Raw genomic sequence first — 23,951 nt, forward strand, 5'->3', positions numbered from 1 at the left:
GAGGGGGAAAAAAGTGCTTAATCATAAGAATGCATGCCTAAAAATGAAGATAAGGGAGTTCATATTCATCTGTTTCTTAATAAAATGCTTTGGTTTTCTAAGCCCAAATATACCCTGAAAAATAAATACAGGGGGAATTTGTTCAAGCAATCCATTTTTTACAATACATATTTCTTATCTTACATAAAATATAAAGTTTGTATATATAATTACAAAATATTTTCCCCAATCTACTTAAGAAATAACAACATTATTGTATCTTTTCCGCATTCTATATTGTTTATGTCTTAACTATTCTATATTGTTCATCACCTGAACAATATAGAAAAATCGTTGTTAAAAAATCCTTATTTAAAAATGATTTTAGTTTGGGGACTACACTAAATAATCAATTTTTGATGAAAACATAGAATCTTTTTTTATTTATTATTCTGGATTTCTAAAAAAAGTTCCTTTTTTAAAACTTTTTGAATTTCATTTCAACATTCATTTTACATAACTTCCATAATGAGAGCATGCATTTGTTCATGTAGCATGACACTTGCTTTTAGTGCAATCTGTATTTCTATCTATATACAACAATCTAGAATGAAATATAAATCACAAGAATCTTATAAAAATAGATTCAGATATTGACAATCATTTGATGGTCAGTAAAAGAAACAAAGAATATATTTTTTTTTATAAATATCTTTTTAAATTTTTAACTATTAAAGAAAAGGAATTAACTATTAAAGAATTTGCTGAATAAAAAATCTAAATAATGGTTAATTTTCTTTAATGAAATGTAAAATCAATTATTATGAGTTAATTTGAAGTCAGATAAGATAAAGTGAGCCAACCTCCCCCGTCGTTAAACCTCTGTCGCCGCCTGTGTTGAACTTACATGAAATTCATTTATAATTTTGTAATTATTGGATTTCTGTTGTAAGTAGCAATTAATATTTAGAGGTACAAGGGGTATAGTTAATTTCTAAACAGATGAACTATTAAGTATATGAGATCAAAGAACCTATTAAGTTGACTTCTTTTAATTATTATTATTGAAATGGATTTATCAGCAACGACTGTCATCCTCTAATGCCAGAAAGTCAGAGTTAATAAATATCAAGAAACTTCATTGAACTTCTCTTAAAATTCATATTCTGTAAATTTAAATTTAATCTCTTGCAGTTGCCAGTATCAACTTAGATATTTCATACTTCTCCCGAATATATGTTGCCGAAATCTAGAGAAGGAACTTTAGCTTAAGCTTTACATATATCTGAAAAGCAACGAGACTAACAATTATTATTTATTTTAAGTCATTAATATTATTTAATTATTGGAATTATGTGCTGATATATTTTAATGACATCTACATTACATATTTTCGTTAGATGAAGTGGCAGCGAGCGTTTTGTTTTACATTTTAATTTATTCCAATTTTGTTTCGGTGCGTGTCAATGTAATATTCATGCATGACTAGAAGTCATGCATTACTTTCAAACAATTCATTTTATTCGTATCAACCCACATTGGACCACTCTTAATTAGGAAAAACGTAAACTATTTTAAATATGATCAATGTGAGGTACTTACACATAAAAAAAAATGTTAAAATATTTTTTAAAAAATACAGACTGTCCTATAAATAGCAAATGGTCCAATGCACTACTAAAAATTCCAAAAGTTGACTTACCTTACAAAGAATGGTTTATGATCCGAAAAACAGCCTCTGCATAGTCCGATATTGCACATTTTACAAATTATAATAGGTTTTGTTCCTTTCAAAATTTTAATGGACATTGTCTTTGATGACCATCTGAGATTTTACTTTCTCGTATGCATGGTATAGAGAAAGTATAGGAATCGTCAAAAAATTGTTTGTATCCACACTAAAATATGAAAGTATTGTGACACAATAGATAACAAAGGATTGTTTAAATTACAATCAGAGGAGTAGAAAAATGTCATATGAGGTTATTTACTAATTTTCATTGATTATCATGTGTCTTCAATTTTATTTATTTATTTTTCTTAATTTAAAACCTTGGTGCTAAATAAATTTAATTTATTTGGCTAAATCATTTTTCTTGATTTTAATATAAATAAATTTCAAATACAATGCATTTTAATATTATACATAAAACTTTAAAAGCAGATTTGATAAAAGACTAAAAAAATTCTGTATTTTAAATAATGATATAAAAATATCATTTGCAATTGTACTATAATTTAAATGCGCAATTCAAAGTCAAATAAAAGTTACACAATATAAATCTTGAATTTCTGTAAGATATAATAATATTATTGATGAATTCACTTATAATCTTTCAACTGTTGATTCAGGAACTTATGATGGAGATTTCTTTTTGAACAATAATTACTTCTTGATGAATCACAGGAAGGCAACATTTTGAGCACTGGAATATATCATGGCACTTTTAAACTTGAAGGAAAGTGATTATTATTATTGTGGTAAGAATAGAACATAAAAATGACATTTCGGAAATCTGGATGGGTCATCGGCACGGGGAAGCCTGAATGGAACTTCTGTAAGATGAAAAGGAGCACAAAGGAATGAAGGAAGCATGGACACTGGAATTACAGATGGCAGCGGATACTCTATCAGCGGGTGGTCCGGATCCGAAGGAAGCGAAGAACTTAATCTCGGGTACGAACAGCATTTCCACCGAAACGGGACGTAGCCAGCGGTCGAGCCTTGCCTACGGAATCATCGGCGAACCGCGGGGCCACGTCGAATTGCCTCTTCAGCGGATCAAATTTTTATTCTTTTAATAATTTGAAATTTTGGCACATATGACCATCCTGTAGGCTGATTAAAATGTAAAATCATATTTTTTAAGCAAATTCGTGACCGAGAAGAGAGAAAACACTTTTGAAAAGTTTACCTTCGCTTTATTCCATCCCGGGAGCCATAATTTTTATACAATAAAGAAGCGGCGAGATACGTCAGCCCCCACGACACAAGAGAGGAGCAAAAGAGCGAAAAGAGACCGAAATATTTTTCTCCTGTCATTTCTATACTATGAGATTCTGTCAGGGATTTCTTTGACACGTTTCGATTTAGGTAAGGGGAATATAGAAATCTTTTAGAAGAATTTGCTTGGCATGACAGATTTTTATCCCTTCACTTGGAGCGTGTGAAACTGATAACTAAAGCAGTTTTACAGAGTTCATGTAAGATTAAGGAAATAAAAATGTGGAATTGGATCAGGAAATAGAACATTTTAACATTTTAGAATGAAGTTAATATGGGTTAATTGAGATAAAAATTAGATTTACGAATATATATATAATACACATTCGATTTCTTATCATACAAGAGAATAAAAAATCACAACATAGGACTCTAAACGACGTTTAATAGGTAAAAATTGCAAAAATATAAAGTGTCCGAGAGCTGTTGAAAACTGTTAAAAAATTATTAAGAAAAATAACAAATGATGTTTCAACGTTGAATTTTTAAAAAGTGGAAGCACCTTCTTGAAAGTGTTTTTCATATAGATAACATGACGTTTTGATGATCCATGGGGTCGTAAATTCCTGAAAACGAAAAAAAGCAGTTTGGAATCTTTTTCTGCCAAAATATTAAAACTTGAAGAAAAGAAAAGCATGAAAATGTAAGGAATTTTATGCTCTTTAATTTAAGCGTGTAATGTGAAAGATGAAGAGTTTTTAAGATGTTCAAGGAAAACTAAAACAGGCACATCGGTACCGATGTTTCCAGAGGGTGTTGCCAAATCTGAAAGATAAATTCAGAGAGGTGATAGAAGGCATTAAGGAAATGAAAAACTGCCATAAAACATAGGGACGCAGTTGACATTTATTCGGGGATAAGGACAAAAACAGGCGTCGGGAAATCAATGAGTCTGGCGAAGAGAATGGCCATATGAATGTGAGGTATTTCTCGACAAGGTAGTCGAGAAGGAGAGATCTTCTGATATATAGATTTTCCATGCGTTCGAGGAAAATAAAAGCAGCGAGCAAGTATTCATTAATGACGCAATGCGTATGTTTGCTCGTTCGAAGATCCTCGCATCACTATCTCATCGAACGTACAACACAAGTTTAATATTAACATCTAGGCAAGGACTCTCGGCGATCATCTGTTAGGATCGTATCTTTTACCCGAATGCCTTAGTACCTTGTTTTCTTGCAGCAAGTCCATTGAGATTTACTGCAGGTGATACCGACCATTCTACGCCAGAACATTTGGTTAATGCGTGATGGAGCACCACCAGCACTTTTTAGTTGCATTTATGAAATCTGACATGTTGTTTGCGAATGAAGTTTAATGCCCATCCATTCTGCAATGCTCATTAATGAATACATGCTCGCCGCCTTTATTTCCCCCGAACGCATGGAAAACTTACATACGAGAAAGCTTCTTTTTCTTGACTACCTTGTTCCTAATCCTCGCATTCATATGGCCGTTTTCTTCGCCAGGCCCATTGATTTCCCGACGTCTGTTTTTGCCATTATCCTCGAATAAATGGCAACTGCGTCCTTATGTTATCTGAAAGATAAATTCAGAGAGGTGATAGTAGGCATTAAGGAAATGAAAAACTGCCATAAAAACATAAGGACGCAGTTGCCATTTATTCGAGGATAATGGCAAAAACAGACGTCGGGAAATCAATGGGCCTGGCGAAGAAAATGGCCATATGAATGCGAGGATTAGGAACAAGGTAGTCAAGAAAAAGAAGATTTCTCGTATGTAAGTTTTCCATGCGTTTGGGGAAAATAAAGGCGGCGAGCATGTATTCATTAATGAGCATTGCAGAATGGATGGGCATTAAACTTCATTCGCAAACAACATGTCAGATTTCATAAATGCAACTAAAAAGTGCTGGTGGTGCTCCATCACGCATTAACCAAATGTTCTGGCGTAGAATGGTCGGTATCACCTGCAGTAAATCTCAATGGACTTGCTGCAAGAAAACAAGGTACTAAGGCATTCGGGTAAAAGATACGATCCTAACAGATGATCGCCGAGAGTCCTTGCCTAGATGTTAATATTAAACTTGTGTTGTACGTTCGATGAGATAGTGATGCGAGGATCTTCGAACGAGCAAACATACGCATTGCGTCATTAATGAATACTTGCTCGCTGCTTTTATTTTCCTCGAACGCATGGAAAATCTATATATCAGAAGATCTCTCCTTCTCGACTACCTTGTCGAGAAATACCTCACATTCATATGGCCATTCTCTTCGCCAGACTCATTGATTTCCCGACGCCTGTTTTTGTCCTTATCCCCGAATAAATGTCAACTGCGTCGCTATGTTTTATGGCAGTTTTTCATTTCCTTAATGCCTACTATCACCTCTCTGAATTTATCTTTCAGATTTGGCAACACCCTCTGGAAACATCGGTACCGATGTGCCTATTTTAGTTTTCCTTGAACATCTTAAAAACTCTTCATCTTTCACATTACACGCTTAAATTAAAGAGCATAAAATTCCTTACATTTTCATCCTTTTCTTTTCTTCAAGTTTTAATATTTTGGCAGAAAAAGGTTCCAAACTGCTTTTTTTCGTTTTCAGGAATTTACGACCCCATGGATCATCAAAACGTCATGTTATCTATATGAAAAACACCTTTCAGAAGGTGCTTTCACTTTTTAAAAATTCATCGTTGTAACATCATTTGCTATTTTTTTAAATAATTTTTTTACAGTTTTCAACAATTCTCGGGTACCTTATATTTTTGTGATTTTTACCTACTAAACGTACCTTAGTGCCCTATATTGCATGGTGACTATTTATCCGAATATCACCTCTCTGAATTTGTCGGTCGAATTCGGCAACATCCTGTATGTGTATATGCGGTTTCAAAGAGGGTGGAAATGGTGGTGTTTGGGGTTGAAATTTTCATTTCGCTATAACTTCCTTAATATTGAAGATAGAAAAATAAATAAGCCAAATCAGCGCCTCATTAAGAAGAACAAATTTTGTACTTGAAGTTTTTCGATAACTGCAATATCTTAGAAGTTAGGGAATAAAAAATAATTTTCGAGCCCTAGTTTTGACTGTTACTAGCAGCAGTAATATATGTCGCCAGTTTTGAAAAAAAAAATGAAATAAGCTTTTTACTTTTCTTTCATTTTCATGTTTTGAAATTGTTTAGATGCACATGGAGTAAAGATTAAAAGGTTGAATAAAATTATATGCCATGAAAAACATAACTTGTAAAAAAAGCCAAGTCTCGCAACTCAGTTCTTCTGTCGTAAAAAGTTCTGAGATCCATGTAATACCAAGTCGGTCAATTTTTTCAGTCCCTACTTAAGGGTCCTTCTGTCTTAAGTCATTACGTAATTAGCTAACCTAACAACATCTTATAGTGACCATATCAATAGTAAAAATCTTTCATGGTTTAAATAAATAGATTGACTTGGCAATCGCGCTAAGCAATCTAATTTAATATAATATGTTAATGTAATCTAATTTAATGTAAAGATAGATTGTGTTTTCATGCGAAGGCCAAGTCAATCTATTTATTTAAACCATAAAAGAGTTTTAATATTGATATGGTCACTATAAGATGTTGTTAGGTTAGCTAATTACGTAATAACTTAAGACAGAAGGACCCTTAAGTAGGGACTGAATAAATTGACCGACTTGGTATTACATGGATCTCACAACGATAGAAGAACTGAGTTGCGAGACTTCGGTGTTTTTTTTTTTTTTTTTTTTTTTTTACAAGTTATGTTTTTGATGGCACCTCATTTCTTTTTGTAGATAGTCCTTTTCTTATTTTTGTATGTAGCCTTCCTCTTTTTCTTTTCCTGTACTACTTCTTGAGCTTCAGATACAGTTTTTCTCAAAGTCCACTCCCTGTCTCTATGTGTTTTACTCGTAAGCTTTGATGTTACAATTTTTGACACACAATTTGATTCACAAATTGAGGATTCCTGCGCTTTAATACTTCCAAAGTCGACATTTATTAGATGTAAGCTATCCAGACTTGTAACTCTCGAAAGTGCCACGTAAGCTTGACCGGATGTGAATACTGCAGAACCAATATCCATCAGTGCATTATTTAGACTTAGGCCCTGACTTTTGTGTATAATTATAGCATAGGCTATACATATGGGAAACTGTTCGCGATGAACATAAGCTCTATTAATAATTTCAAATTTAGTTTTGAACGGACTGAGCTCATAAACATGTTCTTTATTAAATGTAATGTATATTTTCTTAATTATTTTTTGTATTTTTCGGATCAACCTTTACTCTTTGCACTATGCCGATAGAACCATTAACTAAACCAAGACTCACGTCAATATTTCGCCTTAACATGACGTTTGCTCCTATTTTTAAAATTATGTTCTCTTTCAGGCCTGCAATCATAGAAGCATCGTCTTGATATTTTTTTATGAATTCACGAGCTCTTTTTGTTAGGTATCTGGGGGAATCTATGCTATCTACAGCTGTAAGTTTTATTTAGGGATGTGGAAGAGATTTAAGAATTGCAGTATTTAATTGTTGACACATATTTTTTGTAGGTAATAAGCAAAAGGTATCATCAGGAAGTTTCGAGAGGTGTTCAATTATTTCAATTAATCTGTTTTCATTTGAATTGGATTTGAGAGTTATTAATCTAGTCGAGAGTAAGTCGCGGTCTTTTTGTGTAGTCACACCTTATCTTATTCTATTTAGCATTTCAACAAAGTCAGAATCATTGAGCTGTCGTATGTTAATTGTAAGTTCATCGTATATGAACAGTTCAATCCACAAATTCGGTATACTGAGGGAACCTAACAACTTGTTAGTTTCAGCAGTTGATAGTTTTTCAAAAGATGACTTTTCTTCTACCGGCGGAAGCTGTAAGAGATCTCCGAAAACTACAAGATGTTTTTTTTCCAAACCACCCATTCTGATCGTCGCTTGTATCGAATATTTCAGATAAGCGTAAATGAATATATGTTAAAGTAACATTGGATATCATCGACACTTCGTCTATGATAAACAATACTACTTCTTTCAAATCTGATCTCAGAACTTGGAGCACTTCATCAGAAAGTGGCTTGTACTTCGGTGTTTGCTTGTGTTCTACAGGCAGCTGCAAATAGTCTGTATAGTCAATCCATTCACATTGAATGCAGCTATTCCTGTTGGAGCACTAACTGCCACTTTTTTGTTGAAATACGTCTTAACCCAAACTTTCAGAGTTTTTATTAAAAAGCTCTTTCCAGTGCCACCAGTTCCACTTACAAAACAGCTTAAAACGTCAGCGTTATTATCAGTTGTGTCCATTTTATTTGTGATCATATCGAAGACTTTTTTGAACGGCATTAAGTTTTGCGAACATACTTTGAAGATCAGTTTACTCTTCTTCTACCAGATTGATTCTCTGAAAGTCACCTATTACGTTTGCAGCTTTCACAGCTTCACATTGAATTATTTCAAATTAGATATTGTTACAAACCTGTAATTTTGCTTCTCGGCATGAATAGAGTCATCATAAGAAAGACCGTTGTACAGTAATCTGTATTGGATGCTGTCGGATGCCGAGCCAGTGATCCCAGAGCTTGGTGACAAACTTGGCGACGAATTTGCCGACAAAATGGATAATGCTCGAAACTTCGAGAAATTTATTGATTCGTCCATTATTACACACATATTTTAGTTTTTCCTTGATTTATACACTAATCAGTAATTGTATTCTAAATTTGAAGCTTCTATGTCTGCTGGAAGTGCCTTAGAGTTTTGATGATCGGCCAGTCAGTCAGTGACAAAATTCACAAACTTTGACTAGTTATAATTCTTAAATTACTGGTTCAAATTTAATGAAATTTGAAATATACCGTGTTTATATAATGCCTGCTTGGTTACTGAAAATTTAGGCTTCTAGTTTTATCCATAACGAAGTGATAGGGGCTCGAAAATGGCCTGAACTGCTTCGAGAAAAGGACATTACGGCCGTGCCGCTTGTTTTTGCTCGACTTGGCGGGGGACTGCCGTGCCCCCAGATAAATAAAAATAAAGAGAAAAATTTAATGGCAATATTATGTAAAAAGCAATCGGCTAAAAAATTTTCAGAAACTGCACGTTTTTTAGTTAATTTTAGTGAACTTTTTATTCCGGAGCTATTGTCCAGAGCTTTGTTGTTTGGATTTGATGGTCCTTTGGTTTGATGCCTGCCGCTTTAGTGAGAGTGTACTGTATTAAAAAATATTGTAATAATAAAAGACCATTATTATGGCTTTAATCCAAGTATAGGCATTTTTATTAATCGTCAAAAATATCACGTTTGTCTGTTGACTATGTTCGCCAATGACAACCGGTTAATAATAATGCAATTAATAATAAATACCATAGTGCGAAAAAATATTTAAAAAAAACTGATGATAAATTTCTTTTTAGTATAATTAATATCTATAATTTAAATATGCAAATTCGCAACAATACGCATTTAGTTTCCAATATTAATTAAGGAAAGTAGGCGATTTTTTCCCTCTCCAATATAAATAAAAAATCAAAGGAAAAATTCATATTTGCATACATAAATACATTCTAGATTTTTTTTATATAAAAAAATTACTTGACTTCAAATCAAACATATTTCAATGAATTTTTTTATAATGGTATGTAATCAAATAAAGAAGATATACAGATGAAGGAAAACTAAGCAGACTTCAAATTCTCTTAGAAGTTCTTTTAATTAAGCAGAAATCAAATTCCACTGGGAGTTATCAATTAACCCTGTAAATGGCCAAACTGACCATTTTTTGATTGTTCCAGTTCAAAAGTAGACATTTCCTGCTGATACGAATATTTTCTTAAAATTACACGAATAAAATATTTTCGAATTCACTGATTTGATTAGTTACTAGAAAAGTCAGTTTATATGTTTTAATCATTTGTTTTCAAGTCAGTTTATATGTTTTAATAATTTGTTTTCAAGTCAGTTTATATGTTTTAATAATTTGTTTTCCAAATCTTAAAGTTACAATGTCAAATTAATCAGGCCTTTAGAGGATAACATTTCAAGTATTGTTTTATACAGTGAGTGAAAACGTTTTTATACAGCTCTGCGTATCAGTAAAAATCTTCGAACAAAAATTAGTTTTTCCTACACAAATAATTTAATTATAAAAGTGATCCTTGATTATTTACCAAGCGGATATATATATATATATATATATATATATATATATATATATATATATATATATATATTCAGTTAATTGAAGACATGAAAATGTTTACAAAGAAAGAAGTTGCTAGGGAAAAAAAAATAAGAAAAAGAAGGGCAGAAAGGATTCTTGTTGAAAAATAAGTTCGTTTAAATCATATACTGTAAATGTAGTTTTCACTTTATATTTAATGAATGTTTCCAAAAGTATTTTGATAATTTTTCCATGGATATTTATTAGCTATTGAATTTGAATTAATCTAATTTAATGTATTTAAATGTACATGCAATAAGACTAGAACAGAGCAAAGTTACTATTATTGTTAAGGAAAAAAAAAAAAGAACGAAAAAATACAAATAAACAAAAGCATAATAATATTAGTTTTTTATTTGTGATTTAGTCAAAACAATTATAAATCTGATACTTATATGACTGAATTACTATATTCGATTTTTGTATCTTGAATAAAAATGTGAATTACTGAGATATATCGCGGTTTTGCATATTCTATTTCATTTATATATATTTTTTATTTGCTCAGATGTGTGAGGATATAAAGTTTGCATTGTTGGAGTGCCCTGAAATTACTCCTAAGACTCAAAAGTCTTGGATACAAGTATGTTAAGATTTTATGAAAATGCTTTAAATACATTATTTTAAATTGGAGTTGAATGTTTTTAATCATATATATATATAGCATTTTCCCAATTACCGTTTTTATTTTACTGCAGTTATTAAATTTGTTTTAATATAAATATATGTCAACATTATTATTATTTTTTTAAAGATTCGTTCTGAATGAAAACCTTACATACTAAGTAGGGATTGCAATACCGAATACCGGTATTTTGAGCCATTTGTACAATTTTGTAATACCGTTTTTTCGGTATTTACTGGACATTTTTAAAATTGTCTCCACTATATGTTCAGGGATCGCCAACATAGCAAAATAGTATACGTTTTTGTTTTTATGTCTCCCTAACGGGCGAAATTAAGTATACTGTGAATACAAAGTTGCATCGTACAATCAAGAGAAGTGAAAAAAATATGTGAATCATTCAAGGATTCGGGTCAAAACTATCCTATTGCAGCTCCGAGAGATACAACACATGAGCAGGATTCATAGTCTGATATTCGTATCTGTGAAAACAAGGTTGTAGTTGTGAAGAAAGCGCGTCATATTTCGAAATTTATTTAAATTGGAGACTTTGTTATTCACATTGTATTTGCATATCATACTTTAGGTTGATTTTGATTCGTGCAAATCGGCAAATATACTATACTCATGGAATTCAATTAGGAGTAATACATGTTTAATACCAAAAAAAAATAAAGAACAGAAGAATCCAAATACTGTGGATATAGAAACTTCGGATTCCAACTTTGAAGAGAGTAAGAGTGAGAGTGATATTGACAATGAAGATAATGATAATGTAATTGTTGAAGAAGATATTGCTAATGAGGATGAAATATTAACCCGTCAAGAATTGCTTCCTATAATTTACAAAGATAGAAAAATTGTTAAGATATTTAAGCTTTCCGATACAAAAAATGCTATATTACAAAAATATATACTAACTGAAAATAAAACAGAATATATGTTAATATTCTAAAACACGTTAAAGCAGTTTAATTCTAATGATGGAACGGTTTTTGAAACTGAGAAATCAATCCAAAAAGCAATAATCGACTTAAACTTGCAAATTAATTTTTCAGATAGTGAATTCGACTTAATATCCAGAACTATATCAGCTCTACTTCCAATAAAACTGACTATTGAGGCATTATGTCGGAGAGATTCTAATTTATTAGCAGCTAATGCAACAATAAATTTCATGTTGCAGTCACTGAAAGAACAGCACACATTAGTATCTGAAGAATTATATATTACATTGAAAAATCGCACAGAAGAAAGGCATACCGAAATAGAAAACGTCTTGCGGTATTTACATAATTATAATGATTTTAAAAATGAAAATGAAAAAGAAGAAAAGAGACTAACCAATTCAAATCTGATTAAGTTTGTAGGGAATTTTCTTAAAATTTTTTACCCACAAACCTATCCACATTCAGAAGAATTCGGTACAGTTGTCGAAGACTATGATGACGTTAATGTCGATAGTGGAAAGGAATTGTCTCTTGAAAAAAAATTAGAATAAATAAAAAAAATTTCAACAAACCAAAATACAATACAGAAATCAGATATATCCAAAACCATCTGACGAGAAATCCATTTATTTGAAGATGAGGGATTTAGAGGTAAATAATTGGAATAAATATATCGCGCATTGCTAACGGTACCACCAACTAGCGTAGATGCCGAAAGAGCGTTTTCGACAGCTGGTAATTTTTGCACAAAATTATGTCTCAGGCGTAATGACAGTACAATTGATGCATTATGTTTTCTAAGATCACATTTCAAAAATTTGTAACAGTACCACAGACTAAATAGGGATATTTACACTTTTTTTGTGATTTAAATAAATAAGATGTTCCTTTACTTTTTTGTGATTCTTTATATAATGTTATAATTTATAAGATACAAATTATTTTTTGTGATATTTACACTCTCTAATAAAACTGGCAAATAAAACAAAGAAACATCTGTGTTTTCTTTCTTTTTCTAATATTTCTACTACCGGTATTAAAACCGGTATCCCGGTATTAAGATCTAAAAATTTCCGAATACGGGTATTGAACTTTTGGTCCGATATTGCAATCCCTAATACTAAGCTTTAAATGTTGAGCTTTTAATTTTTCGCATATTTCGCTTTTTCACAAGTTTGAAAATTTTTTAAAGTGTAAATTTCATTGCTATAATTTTCAAACCTGCATCTACCATTTTTTTCTTTTCCTAAGTTTTTGCTATGCAATAATATTTAGTCCCAAATATAATAATAATGTATATAATCTAATTATTACTTTTATAATGATTATAACATTCCGTGTACAGAAATGTTATGTCGTATAGAAATTTATATTTTAAAATATATTTTTAGAGCATAAAAAATTTGCAGTTCATGATGAGAAAGAAGATGGATACAGCAACTTTCAGAATTTTGAGAGTGAGTGAGAGAATAACTAATCAAATGACTTTTTTAAAAATAGTATTCTGTATTGTAATTTAGTATAATTTTCTTTTATTGTTTGTAATAATAAATAAAACTTAATACGGAGAAAAAAAATGCTTTTTTTTTCAGGCAGCGAGTGAGCATATTAATGACGAAACTTTCAATATGGAATTTGGTATTACAGATCAATCAAGCCCCGATCCAAGATTTTCATTTTGTTTGTGGGGTAATTTGACAAAAAATCTTAGGCATAAAGGTATGAACTTACCATCTACTGGCTTCAGTTTTGAACTGCCCCCTGAATTATTGAAAATAAATTGTGCTGTAAGAATCTGGCATTCAATGTTTGACAATGTTACTCCCACATTTTGTGAATCTTCTGTACCTCATGCATGTCAATTAGGCGAGGTAATCTCAAAAGGTAATTGGTTCATTTTGTTCTTTATTTCTATACATTTTTTGATCATATTTTTAAAAAAAATCTCCAATAAATTCATAAACCAAGGAAAAACGGGTTTTTGTTAGGGGAAGGATCTGTTACCAAGACCCTACACAAAACCATGCCTAGCCTTAGTGATAAATCAAAGAAGAACAGAACAATATTTGGGCTGCATTGACGGATTTTCGGCTAGGCAGCCACCCAACACTGCTGAGTTAGGGGGGGGGATGCTGGCTGATTAATTAAAAATATATTATTAGCCCAATGATTTTGTAAAAAAAAATAATCACATTTTATAAAATATTTAGATAAATGAACACTTTATCAAATATAATAGATCAGGTTCGTATCTGTGTCAGTATATATTTTTTTTTAAGTAAGCATCGATCATCTACACAAATACTTTTGTGTACAAACGTGAATTGAGATTGTAATGATTCATAATAATTAAATAAAAAACCTTTGAATTTTCACTAAGTTACTATAATAAAAAACAATGAACATTAAATAAATCGTTAACATGTTGGTAAAGTAAAGTAAAAAAAAAAAAAAAAATGGTGAAACGAGAAGCTAAATTGACCACTTTATTAAAAGACAAGCCTAATAATGCGTACTACCCAGAATTACGAAATGCTTAAATCTGCCATAAGAGGCATGCAAATATATATATATATATAATATAACTTTTTTATATTTCATTTCAGTTTATTTTATTGAATTTTATTTAAATTTGAATCATTAATTTTATACTTCTCAAACAGGGTTTCCACGGACCCAAAAAATCAAAAACCTTTTAGAGTTCCTAGAAAGCTAAAAATGTTTGTTTTAAAAAAAAAAAACCTTTTTTCTATTTTGAGGCCTTAATTTCTCCCACACTTAAGCTTCCAGCATGAAAATTTACGGAAAAAATGATGCAAAACTGAGAATTCGGAGGTGAATTGTGACCTTCATAAATATCACGACGATTACTAAAAAAAAAAAAAAAAAAAAAAAAAAAAAAAAAAAAACAATAGCTGGATAGCTAATAGCTGAATGCGCAGAAAATAATGAATCAGTAGCAATAAAGAGGGGATGCGTCTGTCGTATTCAGGGACATGTGCCCTAAAGTTACGATGACAATTAAAATTGCAGTGCGAAATATTTATTTTCAAGGTGCTAAAAATTACTTTAGAAAAATTGCCACTTAGTTTCAGAGAATAGTTAAGCCCTTAATGTTGTATTGATACAAGAAAATTGCCTTCAGATAGTGATGGCTGTTATAATACATTGAAAAAAGTATTGTCTCAAATCATTTAGTGAAAATACTGCTTATAAAAGGGAATGTGATGATATTGTCACGTAGATACTCTAGTGTGGAATTCAATGACACACACATGAAGTAGAGCTAAACCAATTTATTAACTGAACTCAGAACACAGTGACTGACAAATCCTCTGCTTTTATACAAGCAGGGAAAGTTCCAGAATACTTTTCTGGAGACAGTAAGAAAAGTCCAGAACACTTGTCTGGTAAACTAAAGAAATGTCCAGTATCTCTTGGAACATGAAATAAAGAAAAACATAAAATCAAGGAACTAAATATTTACACATACTATGAATCGCATTGTCTCTAGCGGGATTAAACCCACGGTCTCTTGATTATGAGACCAGTGCCATGACCATTCGGCCATGGAGATTCGACTGTCTTTCTTCAATGCGGCATTGCTCCCTCCTTAGAAGAACAGCGTCTCGATGTTAGGATATTTCATTGTGTGGCTCTAGTTCTTGATCTAGTCACTGGACCAGTATAAGTTGCCGGGTCTTCACGAGGAGTAGTCTCTTGAGAAATGTCTCTTTCCGAAACCTCCATAGTTTATAAGAATGTTGCTCGTCTTGTTCTTCTGGATCATGGTATGATTTCATGCGTAAAACGTGGACAACTTCCTTCGGTTTCCGCCTTCTAGAAATAGGATGAAATCGCTACTTCATAGGTGACGTCGGACAACCGCCTCAATACTTGATAAGGGCCGTAGTATCTCTTGAGGAGTTTCTCGGAAAGCCCTTTTTTACGAACTGGAATAAAATTCCACACCAAATCCTCTGGTTCGTATGCCACCATCCGATGTTTGGGGTCATAATGCCGGCAATCTTTCTGCTGAGCCTCGAGAGTTCGTGCACGAGCTAATTGCCTCGATTCTTCTGCCTTATTGATCAGATGGCTAACGTAATCGTCTTCTTGGCTGAACTCGTTGGGGCAAACAGGAAACATCGTATCCAACGGCGTTTCAGCTTCTCGACCATGTAACAGGTAGAAAGGCGTAAAACCTGTCGTGTCCTGCTTGGCAGTGTTGTAGGCGAATGTGACGAACGGCAATATCTGGTCCCATTTCTTCTGTTCGACGTCAACATACATAGAAAGCATATCTGCTAGCGTTTTGTTGAATCGTTCTGTAAGACCATTTGTTTGCGGATGATAGGCTGTTGTCATTCGATGAGTGATATTGCACAGGCGATTAATATCTGACACCAGCTTGGACTGGAAAACTTGTCCACGGTCTCTAATGATAACTCGTGGAGCTCCATGCTTCAGGATTATGTCCTCTAGTAGGAATTTGGCGATTTGTGTAGCTTCCGCCGTCGGTAAAGCTCTGGTGACTGCGTACCGGGTCAGATAATCGGTGCATACTACAATCCATTTGTTGCCGTCGTCCGATTTTGGAAATCGTCCTAGCAGGTCGATTCCGATGCGATGGAAAGGAGCGACAGCTGCTGGAATTGGCACGAGATGACCTGGTGGCTTCTGAGGAATAGATTTTCTCCTTTGACAGTCTCGGCAGTGCATCACATATCTTCAAACACTTCTGTACAAGCCTGGCCAATGAAATCGCTTTCTTATTCTATCATAAGTCCTATCATTGGGAAACACGGGATCCCAATATCCATCCCCGCCCCTTACTCTTTTCTAAAAAGAAAAATTAAATCCTGGACCCTGGGGGAATGGAAAAAATACTGGAATAACTACGACTCCCCCTCCGGGATCAGAGTAAGGGAATTTATAGACATGGTGGATGAAAATTTTTTAATTATTAACAAATTTTTAATTTACTTTTTAAGTGGGCATGGTCCATTCCCCGCCTATTTATGTAGATTCCACAAGCTAGGTTCTCCTCTTTGTACTTGTGGTCAGGAGGGTAATCCTGACCACTATTTATTCCATTGCCCACATACTAAAAAATTTCATTTATTAACTTCGGCGATGGAACATAAGAGAGCCTGGTTTAAAAATGTACTACATAATAGGCAGGCTGTCGCCAAAATTAGAGAATGTTTTTTAATAAGTGGCGCAATCTGCGATGCTCTCACCAGTCCTGGAGACTCGGACTGATGGTGTGAAATTGTATTTTATCCTACTTGGTTTTAATGATAATTTTATCCATAAACGCATTTTTTACTTGGGATGGGTTGCAGGCAACCGACTTTCTCCGACTCATTTGGAGGAAAAAATTCTTTTTCTTTCTACCGTTTTATACTAGGACAAATTTTCTTACAGAAACTTTTAATTAAAATCTCCCCTGTGATTTAAGAAACCCTGCCAAACAACGGAGCGCAATGCATGGCGCACTGCATCACTTAGAGGACAAACTATTAAGGACGACTGTTAACATACCTGTTCTACTTAGATAGAACCAAACACTAGGGGTTGCATAATTAATTAGACTTTTTATGGGGTAACGCTTGTTATCATTTTAGTTTAAGGACTATTTTTATAAAATCGATGTTTTTAGATTATAATAGACAATCACACCATCCCCCCTCTGGGCACCAATAATTATAAAGATTTTTAATAAAACCTTTATGGAATTTTTAATGATTTCATAATTAAATTTTAATCTGTGACTATCATTAGGTTTTTACTCCTTTATTTTTAAAAATTGGACTTGGCATGTATTTTACCTGAAAATTTTACTTATTTGACCACTAAGTCATTACTTTTAAATACATCATTTCACTTTCATTGTATATAGAACTCATACCATTTACATATTTTAATGACACATACTTTTAAACTATGACATTGATATGATATTTTTAAACTTTGGATATTTTAAATATTTTTACATATTTACATGCCGCTCTCCACCAATATCAACTTTTATTTTTACAACTGAATTTAACTTAACCGCAACTGTCCAGGTCAGTATAATGAGATAGCTACGAGGCAGCACCACACCAATTAATTTCCTCTCTGCCACCCCCCTTTTTTATAGTGTTTTATCTTTTAACTTTTAAGTTTTTAAATTTTTACCCTGGGACTCATTCTTCTGGGACTCGGAAGATTTTAATCTTTTACAAGGGTCTCTTGGGGATCAGGACCAGTACGTTTCCCTCATGTTGTGAGTGTGTCTTGTTTTGATGTGTCTATTTTGTCCATTTTTGATGTGTTTTTATGTGTAGTCACGTGATTTTAATGTGTTTTGAAGTAAACTTCTTGTGTCCTTGTAATTTTTATGTGTTATTTTAACCCGTTTTTATGTGTTTTAACATGTGTCGTCCTTTTGATGTGTTACTTTTTCCTTTGATGTGTTTTATCAACGAAGTTCTAATGCCGATGGTACGCTTGGCCGTGTTGGAGAGGTTGAGGCCTAGATTCCCCCTCTGACTGGACCTGGTCTCAGTTCGCCATCTATTTCAAAGTCCATCGGGACACGGGATAGTAAAAATCCTTTAAAAAATAAGCCCCCCGGCTGGCTACCACTGCCGGCCGGGGGGCGGGTTGGATTAATTTAATTAAATTAATTATTAATAATTAGTTATATAAAAACCTTATACCTGTATTTTGGGGGCCCCCGGCATCCTGCTGGTCTGGTCCCCATCCACACCTGAAAATAAAAGAAAAGAAAGATAAAAAACAGTTAAATGTTACATACCCGGGGTTCCGATGGTACGATGAAATGTAATGAGATGAAGTTAGGGGAGGTAGGAAATAATTAATAACGAAATAAATAATAAAATTAAATAGTACAATACCTCTTTCCTTCAATCTACCTAATGATCACCAAACATATCAATAACAGTACAAAACATAGTAATCAAAACCTAAGTAAACTTAAAACTTAATACTTAAATAATATCACTCCTTCATTTATTCATTCATCCATCTGGTTAGTAAAAAGCCCGATGGGCCTTCCTCCTCCTCCACGGCCCATGTGTATTAAGGATTAGTAACTGATGTTAATTTATAAGTTTGGTTTCTTTTTTTTTTTTTTTTTGCCAGTTCTGCTTTTAGTGTCAGTTCTGCTTTCTTTCTTGTTTTGCATTGCTTATTAATCGGTTCATGTTAAAAATCAGTTAATGTAAATAATCAGTTCATGTAATTAAATACTGCCCGTGTCGGGGCAATGCTTGTAGAATTTTCTTTGGGCAAAATAAATCTGTCCGTCGGGCTGGACTGGCCCGCGGGATCTTCGGCGCGCTGGGGTGGATCTTTTCCCCGTGTCCCCTCTGATGGTTTTACACCCACTCGGGTAAACCGGGGGACTCGTGGGTATCTACTTCTACTGTCCTCTAGTAGGAATTTGGCGATTTGTGTAGCTTCCGCCGTCGGTAAAGCTCTGGTGACTGCGTACCGGGTCAGATAATCGGTGCATACTACAATCCATTTGTTGCCGTCGTCCGATTTTGGAAATCGTCCTAGCAGGTCGATTCCGATGCGATGGAAAGGAGCGACAGCTGCTGGAATTGGCACGAGATGACCTGGTGGCTTCTGAGGAATAGATTTTCTCCTTTGACAGTCTCGGCAGTGCATCACATATCTTCAAACACTTCTGTACAAGCCTGGCCAATGAAATCGCTTTCTTATTCTATCATAAGTCCTGGTGAATCCTAGATGTCCGGCGCTAGGGTCGTCATGGAGAGATTCTACAATACTGAGCCATAAATGCTTCAGGATCACTGGTAGAAATTTCCTCCCGGAGGGATCAAAATTCTTCTTCTAGAGGACTCCTTCGATTAACTCAAACTTTCCCAGCCTACTTGCTTCGGTACTTTGTTAGTCTCTTATTATTCTTGCCAATTCTGGATCTTTCATCTGTTCTTCTGAGAGATTAGTGAATAAGGAGGCACCTATGGAGTCCACAGATCATGAAGCATCGACTTTCAATGGGTTTCTGGACAGGCTATCAGCATCTTTGTGTTTCCTTACACTTTTGTACACCACTGATACGTCGTATCCTTGGAGTCGCAGCGCCCATTTTGCGAGTCTTCCAGAGGGATCTTTCAGTCCTGTCAGCCAACACAGGGAATGATGGTCAGTGACGATCTTGAAAGCCTTTCCAAAGAGATATGGCCGAAACTTAGTTATAGCCCATATGGCCGCCAGGCATTCTCTTTCAATTGTTGAATAGTTTCTCTCAGCCTTCGTCAGAATATGCGAGGCATAAGCTGTTATTTTTTCCTTCCCATCTTGTATTTGAACCAATACTGCGCCGATTCCGTATCCACTCGCGTCAGTGTGAAGTTCCGTTGGTGCAGTTTCGTCATAAAGACCTAAGACAGGATCGGAGGTAAGATCTTTCTTCAAGGTATTAAAAGCTTCCACTTGTTCAGGTCCCCAACAGAATTTTGTGTCCCCCTTCAGTAACAACTGTAGAGGTTCGGCTTTATGGCAAAAGTCCTTTATAAATCGTCGATAATAAGAGCAAAGTCCCAGAAAGCTTCTGATGTCATGGATATTCTTAGGTACGGGAAAGTCACTCACGGCCTTTATTTTTTCTGGGTCCGGTCGTACGCCATCACTGGATACTAGGTGTCCCAAGATCTTTATCTCTTTTGCTCCAAAGTGACATTTTTTTGGATTAAGGATAAGGCCTGCGTTCTGTACACACTGAAGGACGGTATTCAACCTCTGAAGATGCTCATCGAATGTTTCTGAGAACGCCACAATGTCATCTAAATAGCAAAGGCACATTGTCCATTTTAAATGTCGCAGAAGATTATCAATCATCCTTTCGAAAGTTACAGGAGCGTTGCATAAGCCACATGGCATCACTTTAAATTCGTATAATCCCTCAGGTGTTATAAAAGCTGTTTTCTCACGATCGGCTTCATCAACTTCTATTTGCCAGTAACCAGAGTAGAGATCCATGGACGAAAAATTGTTTGCCCCCTTCAGGCAATCCAAGGTGTCGTTAATACGCGGCAATGGATACAAGTCTTTCTTGGTAATTTTGTTGAGTCGGCGATAATCAACACAAAAACGCCAGCTTCCATCTTTTTTCCTGACCAAGACGACTGGAGATGACCATGGACTTTGGATGATGGTTGAATGATGTCTTTTTCTAACATTTGGATTATCTCTTCACTGATAATGCGGCGTTCAGATCAGGACACTCTGTAAGCTCTCTGACTGATAGGTAAGTGGTCGCCTGTGTTTATCCGGTGTTTAACATTGAGTTGACTTCCTTTCTTGAACGTCTTTTCTTGATAGAAAATTTCTGGAATCTTCTGGAGTAGATGAAACATTTTTTCTTTTTGGTCCATCCTCAAATCCGGAGCTATCATCGTGGTATAGTCGATGATACCCAACTTTGCCTTTGAAGGGGTCGTTGAATAAGGCGATCCTTCGTCTATGGTATTTACGCAGTCTTTGCGTAAGGGTTCGGCATATCCAACGCACATGCCTTTAGGGATGATCTGAGGTTCCCCTTGTTCGTTGGCAACCCATAGTTCGGCTTTACCATTAAGGAGCGTAACTATAGTAGACGGAATAGCAGCTTTCTTGTTCAAGAGGAGCATCCCATTTCCTTCTACTATTACGTCGATAGCTGGAAGGTTTTTGCGGCCTAAGACGGTGATCTTAATGATATAACGAGCAGGTACTGTATAGTCTTTCAACGTGAATAAACGGCTGGAGTCTTGAGTTTGGGATTCTCGAATGACGTCTTGAAACAAGAGCTCCGAACGGCCACAATCTATAACAGCTTGAGAAGCGCCCAAAAAGTCCTAACCTAGGATGATATCGTGACTGCATTGCGGAAAAACAATAAATTGAAAAGCTTGAGGTCGACCATTGATTTCGAGACGAAGCGTACATTTTCCCACTGGTCTCACGTAATTTCCATCGGCGACTTTTAAAAGAACATTGTTAATTGTTGGAAACATAACTGTCTTCAGTAGGTGACGATACTTCTCCGAGATAACAGAAAATGAGGCTCCAGAGTCCACAAGGGCAGGTACTGGCTTATTGTCGACGATTACTTCAATGTTGTTTCCGGACATCTTTGCGGCCATCGGAGGATTTTTGTCACTAACGGTCTCACCCCCAAGGAAGGTCGCGTCGCTTAGTTTTCCTCATTTCTCCAGCTAGGAGATTGACTGGATCTTCTATATGGCGACGGAGATCTATAGCAGCGTGTCGGCGATCGTCCTCGTGATGGGCTGGGCGACAAACTTCGGGCTGCTGGTCGGCTGTGTTCGTCGGCATAGCGTCCCTCATTCGATGGAGGACGGCCGAAATCTCTCCTATTAGCCCAATATGCCTCAAAAATAGCTTTGTGATCTCGGCAGTATCGAACTACATGGCTAGGGCGGCCACAATGGAAACAGACGGGTCTTCTATCAGGGGTGCGCCAGACATCTGTCTTCCTCTGTGGTTGCTGTGCTATGGGCGTAGGTCGTCTGGCAACGGCGGCATTGGAAGGTTGGCGTCTTGGTTTGACCTTTGTCCATTCTGGTGTTACCTGGATTGAAAACCAGCTTTACATGCCATGTTACTGCAATCCCTCGAGGGTTTCCTCGCACTACCATTGAACATTCGATAAGACGCTTTCAACACGAAATTGATGTCAATGGAGTACACGCTGAGTACATTCTGTAATTAAATAAATTTTAATGATTCTTATTCTTACAGATTTCTTTTTGTTTTTCTTTGAAAAATTGAGCCGCTTATTTTGAAATTGGGGCAAGACCGTTTTTGAAAAAAAAGGGAGATAATGGCAGTTCTAGATAAAACTTGTTATTGTCTTTTTATGAGTAAAAAATTTATAGTAAAAAAATATTTAGATTCTAGTATTTTGGAAATGGAAGTTTTAGATCTTAACAGTATTGCAAATCTGTTCATTTTGAAAGTGGTGCAAGTCCATCTTAGATTGAAATTATATTTGACCAAATATATTACGGCAAAATTTAGCTTCGGTTGCTCTATGGTGAAGGAAATGTGGCCGTTTAACATCATATCTGAAATCTAGGGTGTTTCTATTTTTGATATTGAAAATCAGTGGTTGTAAAATATTTTATAAATAATAAAATGTATATCTTAATTTTGTGTGTCGATAATAATATTTACTTCCATCACCGATTATTCAGTCCAGTGACAACGAAATAAATATCATTGATCACAAATTTTGTATTGTCAGGACATTCATTTCTACCGAATGATCGTGATTTTGGAGTGGAACTATCCAGTAACTATCCAATCCAGAAACCATTTCCTTGCATATTCCCCAGGATTACTATAAAGTAATACCAAATTGTCGAAAACATAATAAATTTTTAGTACATGAAATTAAACATGGAAATTTATTTTCAACCCAACCTCTGGAAAAAACGGTTTTAAAAAGAAAGAAAAATACCGATGGAGAAACCATGATTTACATCAGATTTACAAGGGATGCACCATACAAAATGTCCAACAAAACTTCGATAGAACGAGATTTTGAATTTAAAATTATCGATCTGTCAACACAACGAGGAAGATAAACAATTCCAAGTAATTTCAGAAATATAAAATTATCTTTTATGTAAGAAAAAAAAAAGAGATTTATTACATCTGAAAAATACATGGATATGATGGATTTATTGCCATGTATACCTCCCGTTCATCATGAATTTTTTAAAATGTTGAATCTTGAATAAAATTCACATTGTTTATACTTACGTATAAACTGAAATATATAATTTCATTTAAATTCTTAATAAAACTGAATTGTTTGTTGTTATATTATATTTTCTACTAGAGTATTCTTGGTTTTGTTTCCCTTTTTATCAAATGAATAAATATTTATAAAAATATGAATCATATTTTGTTTTTATTCTTAAAAAAAGGCTGATGCAACTGAAATATTATTTCCCAATTAAATTAATGATTGCAATAATTCTTTAATTTTGAAAGTGAGGCAAGTTCATTTAGTTATAATGGAACTTTTGTTTTTTTAGTCAGCACTGTAAACACTATTGGATTATAAACCTACATTATCTGATATCACAAAATACAAAAAAATATATCTATTAATACATACCAATATTTTTAAATTTATTG

At 34.2% G+C, this 23,951-nt stretch overlaps 1 protein-coding gene across 3 annotated transcripts in view; it reads left to right on the top strand.

The window, feature by feature from the left end:
- LOC129980490 (dynein axonemal intermediate chain 7-like) overlaps nucleotides 1–23,951 on the top strand; it is a 73,933-nt gene that overhangs the window by 12,651 nt on the left and 37,331 nt on the right. For all 3 annotated transcript variants that reach the window (XM_056090808.1, XM_056090809.1, XM_056090810.1), the window contains exons 6-8: nucleotides 10,690–10,764; nucleotides 13,148–13,213; nucleotides 13,349–13,640. In XM_056090808.1, the coding sequence (XP_055946783.1) occupies nucleotides 10,690–10,764; nucleotides 13,148–13,213; nucleotides 13,349–13,640 (433 nt within the window). The remainder of the gene's footprint in view (nucleotides 1–10,689; nucleotides 10,765–13,147; nucleotides 13,214–13,348; nucleotides 13,641–23,951) is intronic.

This window comes from Argiope bruennichi, chromosome 8 (assembly GCF_947563725.1).
Source record: "Argiope bruennichi chromosome 8, qqArgBrue1.1, whole genome shotgun sequence".
Classification (NCBI taxonomy): domain Eukaryota; kingdom Metazoa; phylum Arthropoda; class Arachnida; order Araneae; family Araneidae; genus Argiope; species Argiope bruennichi.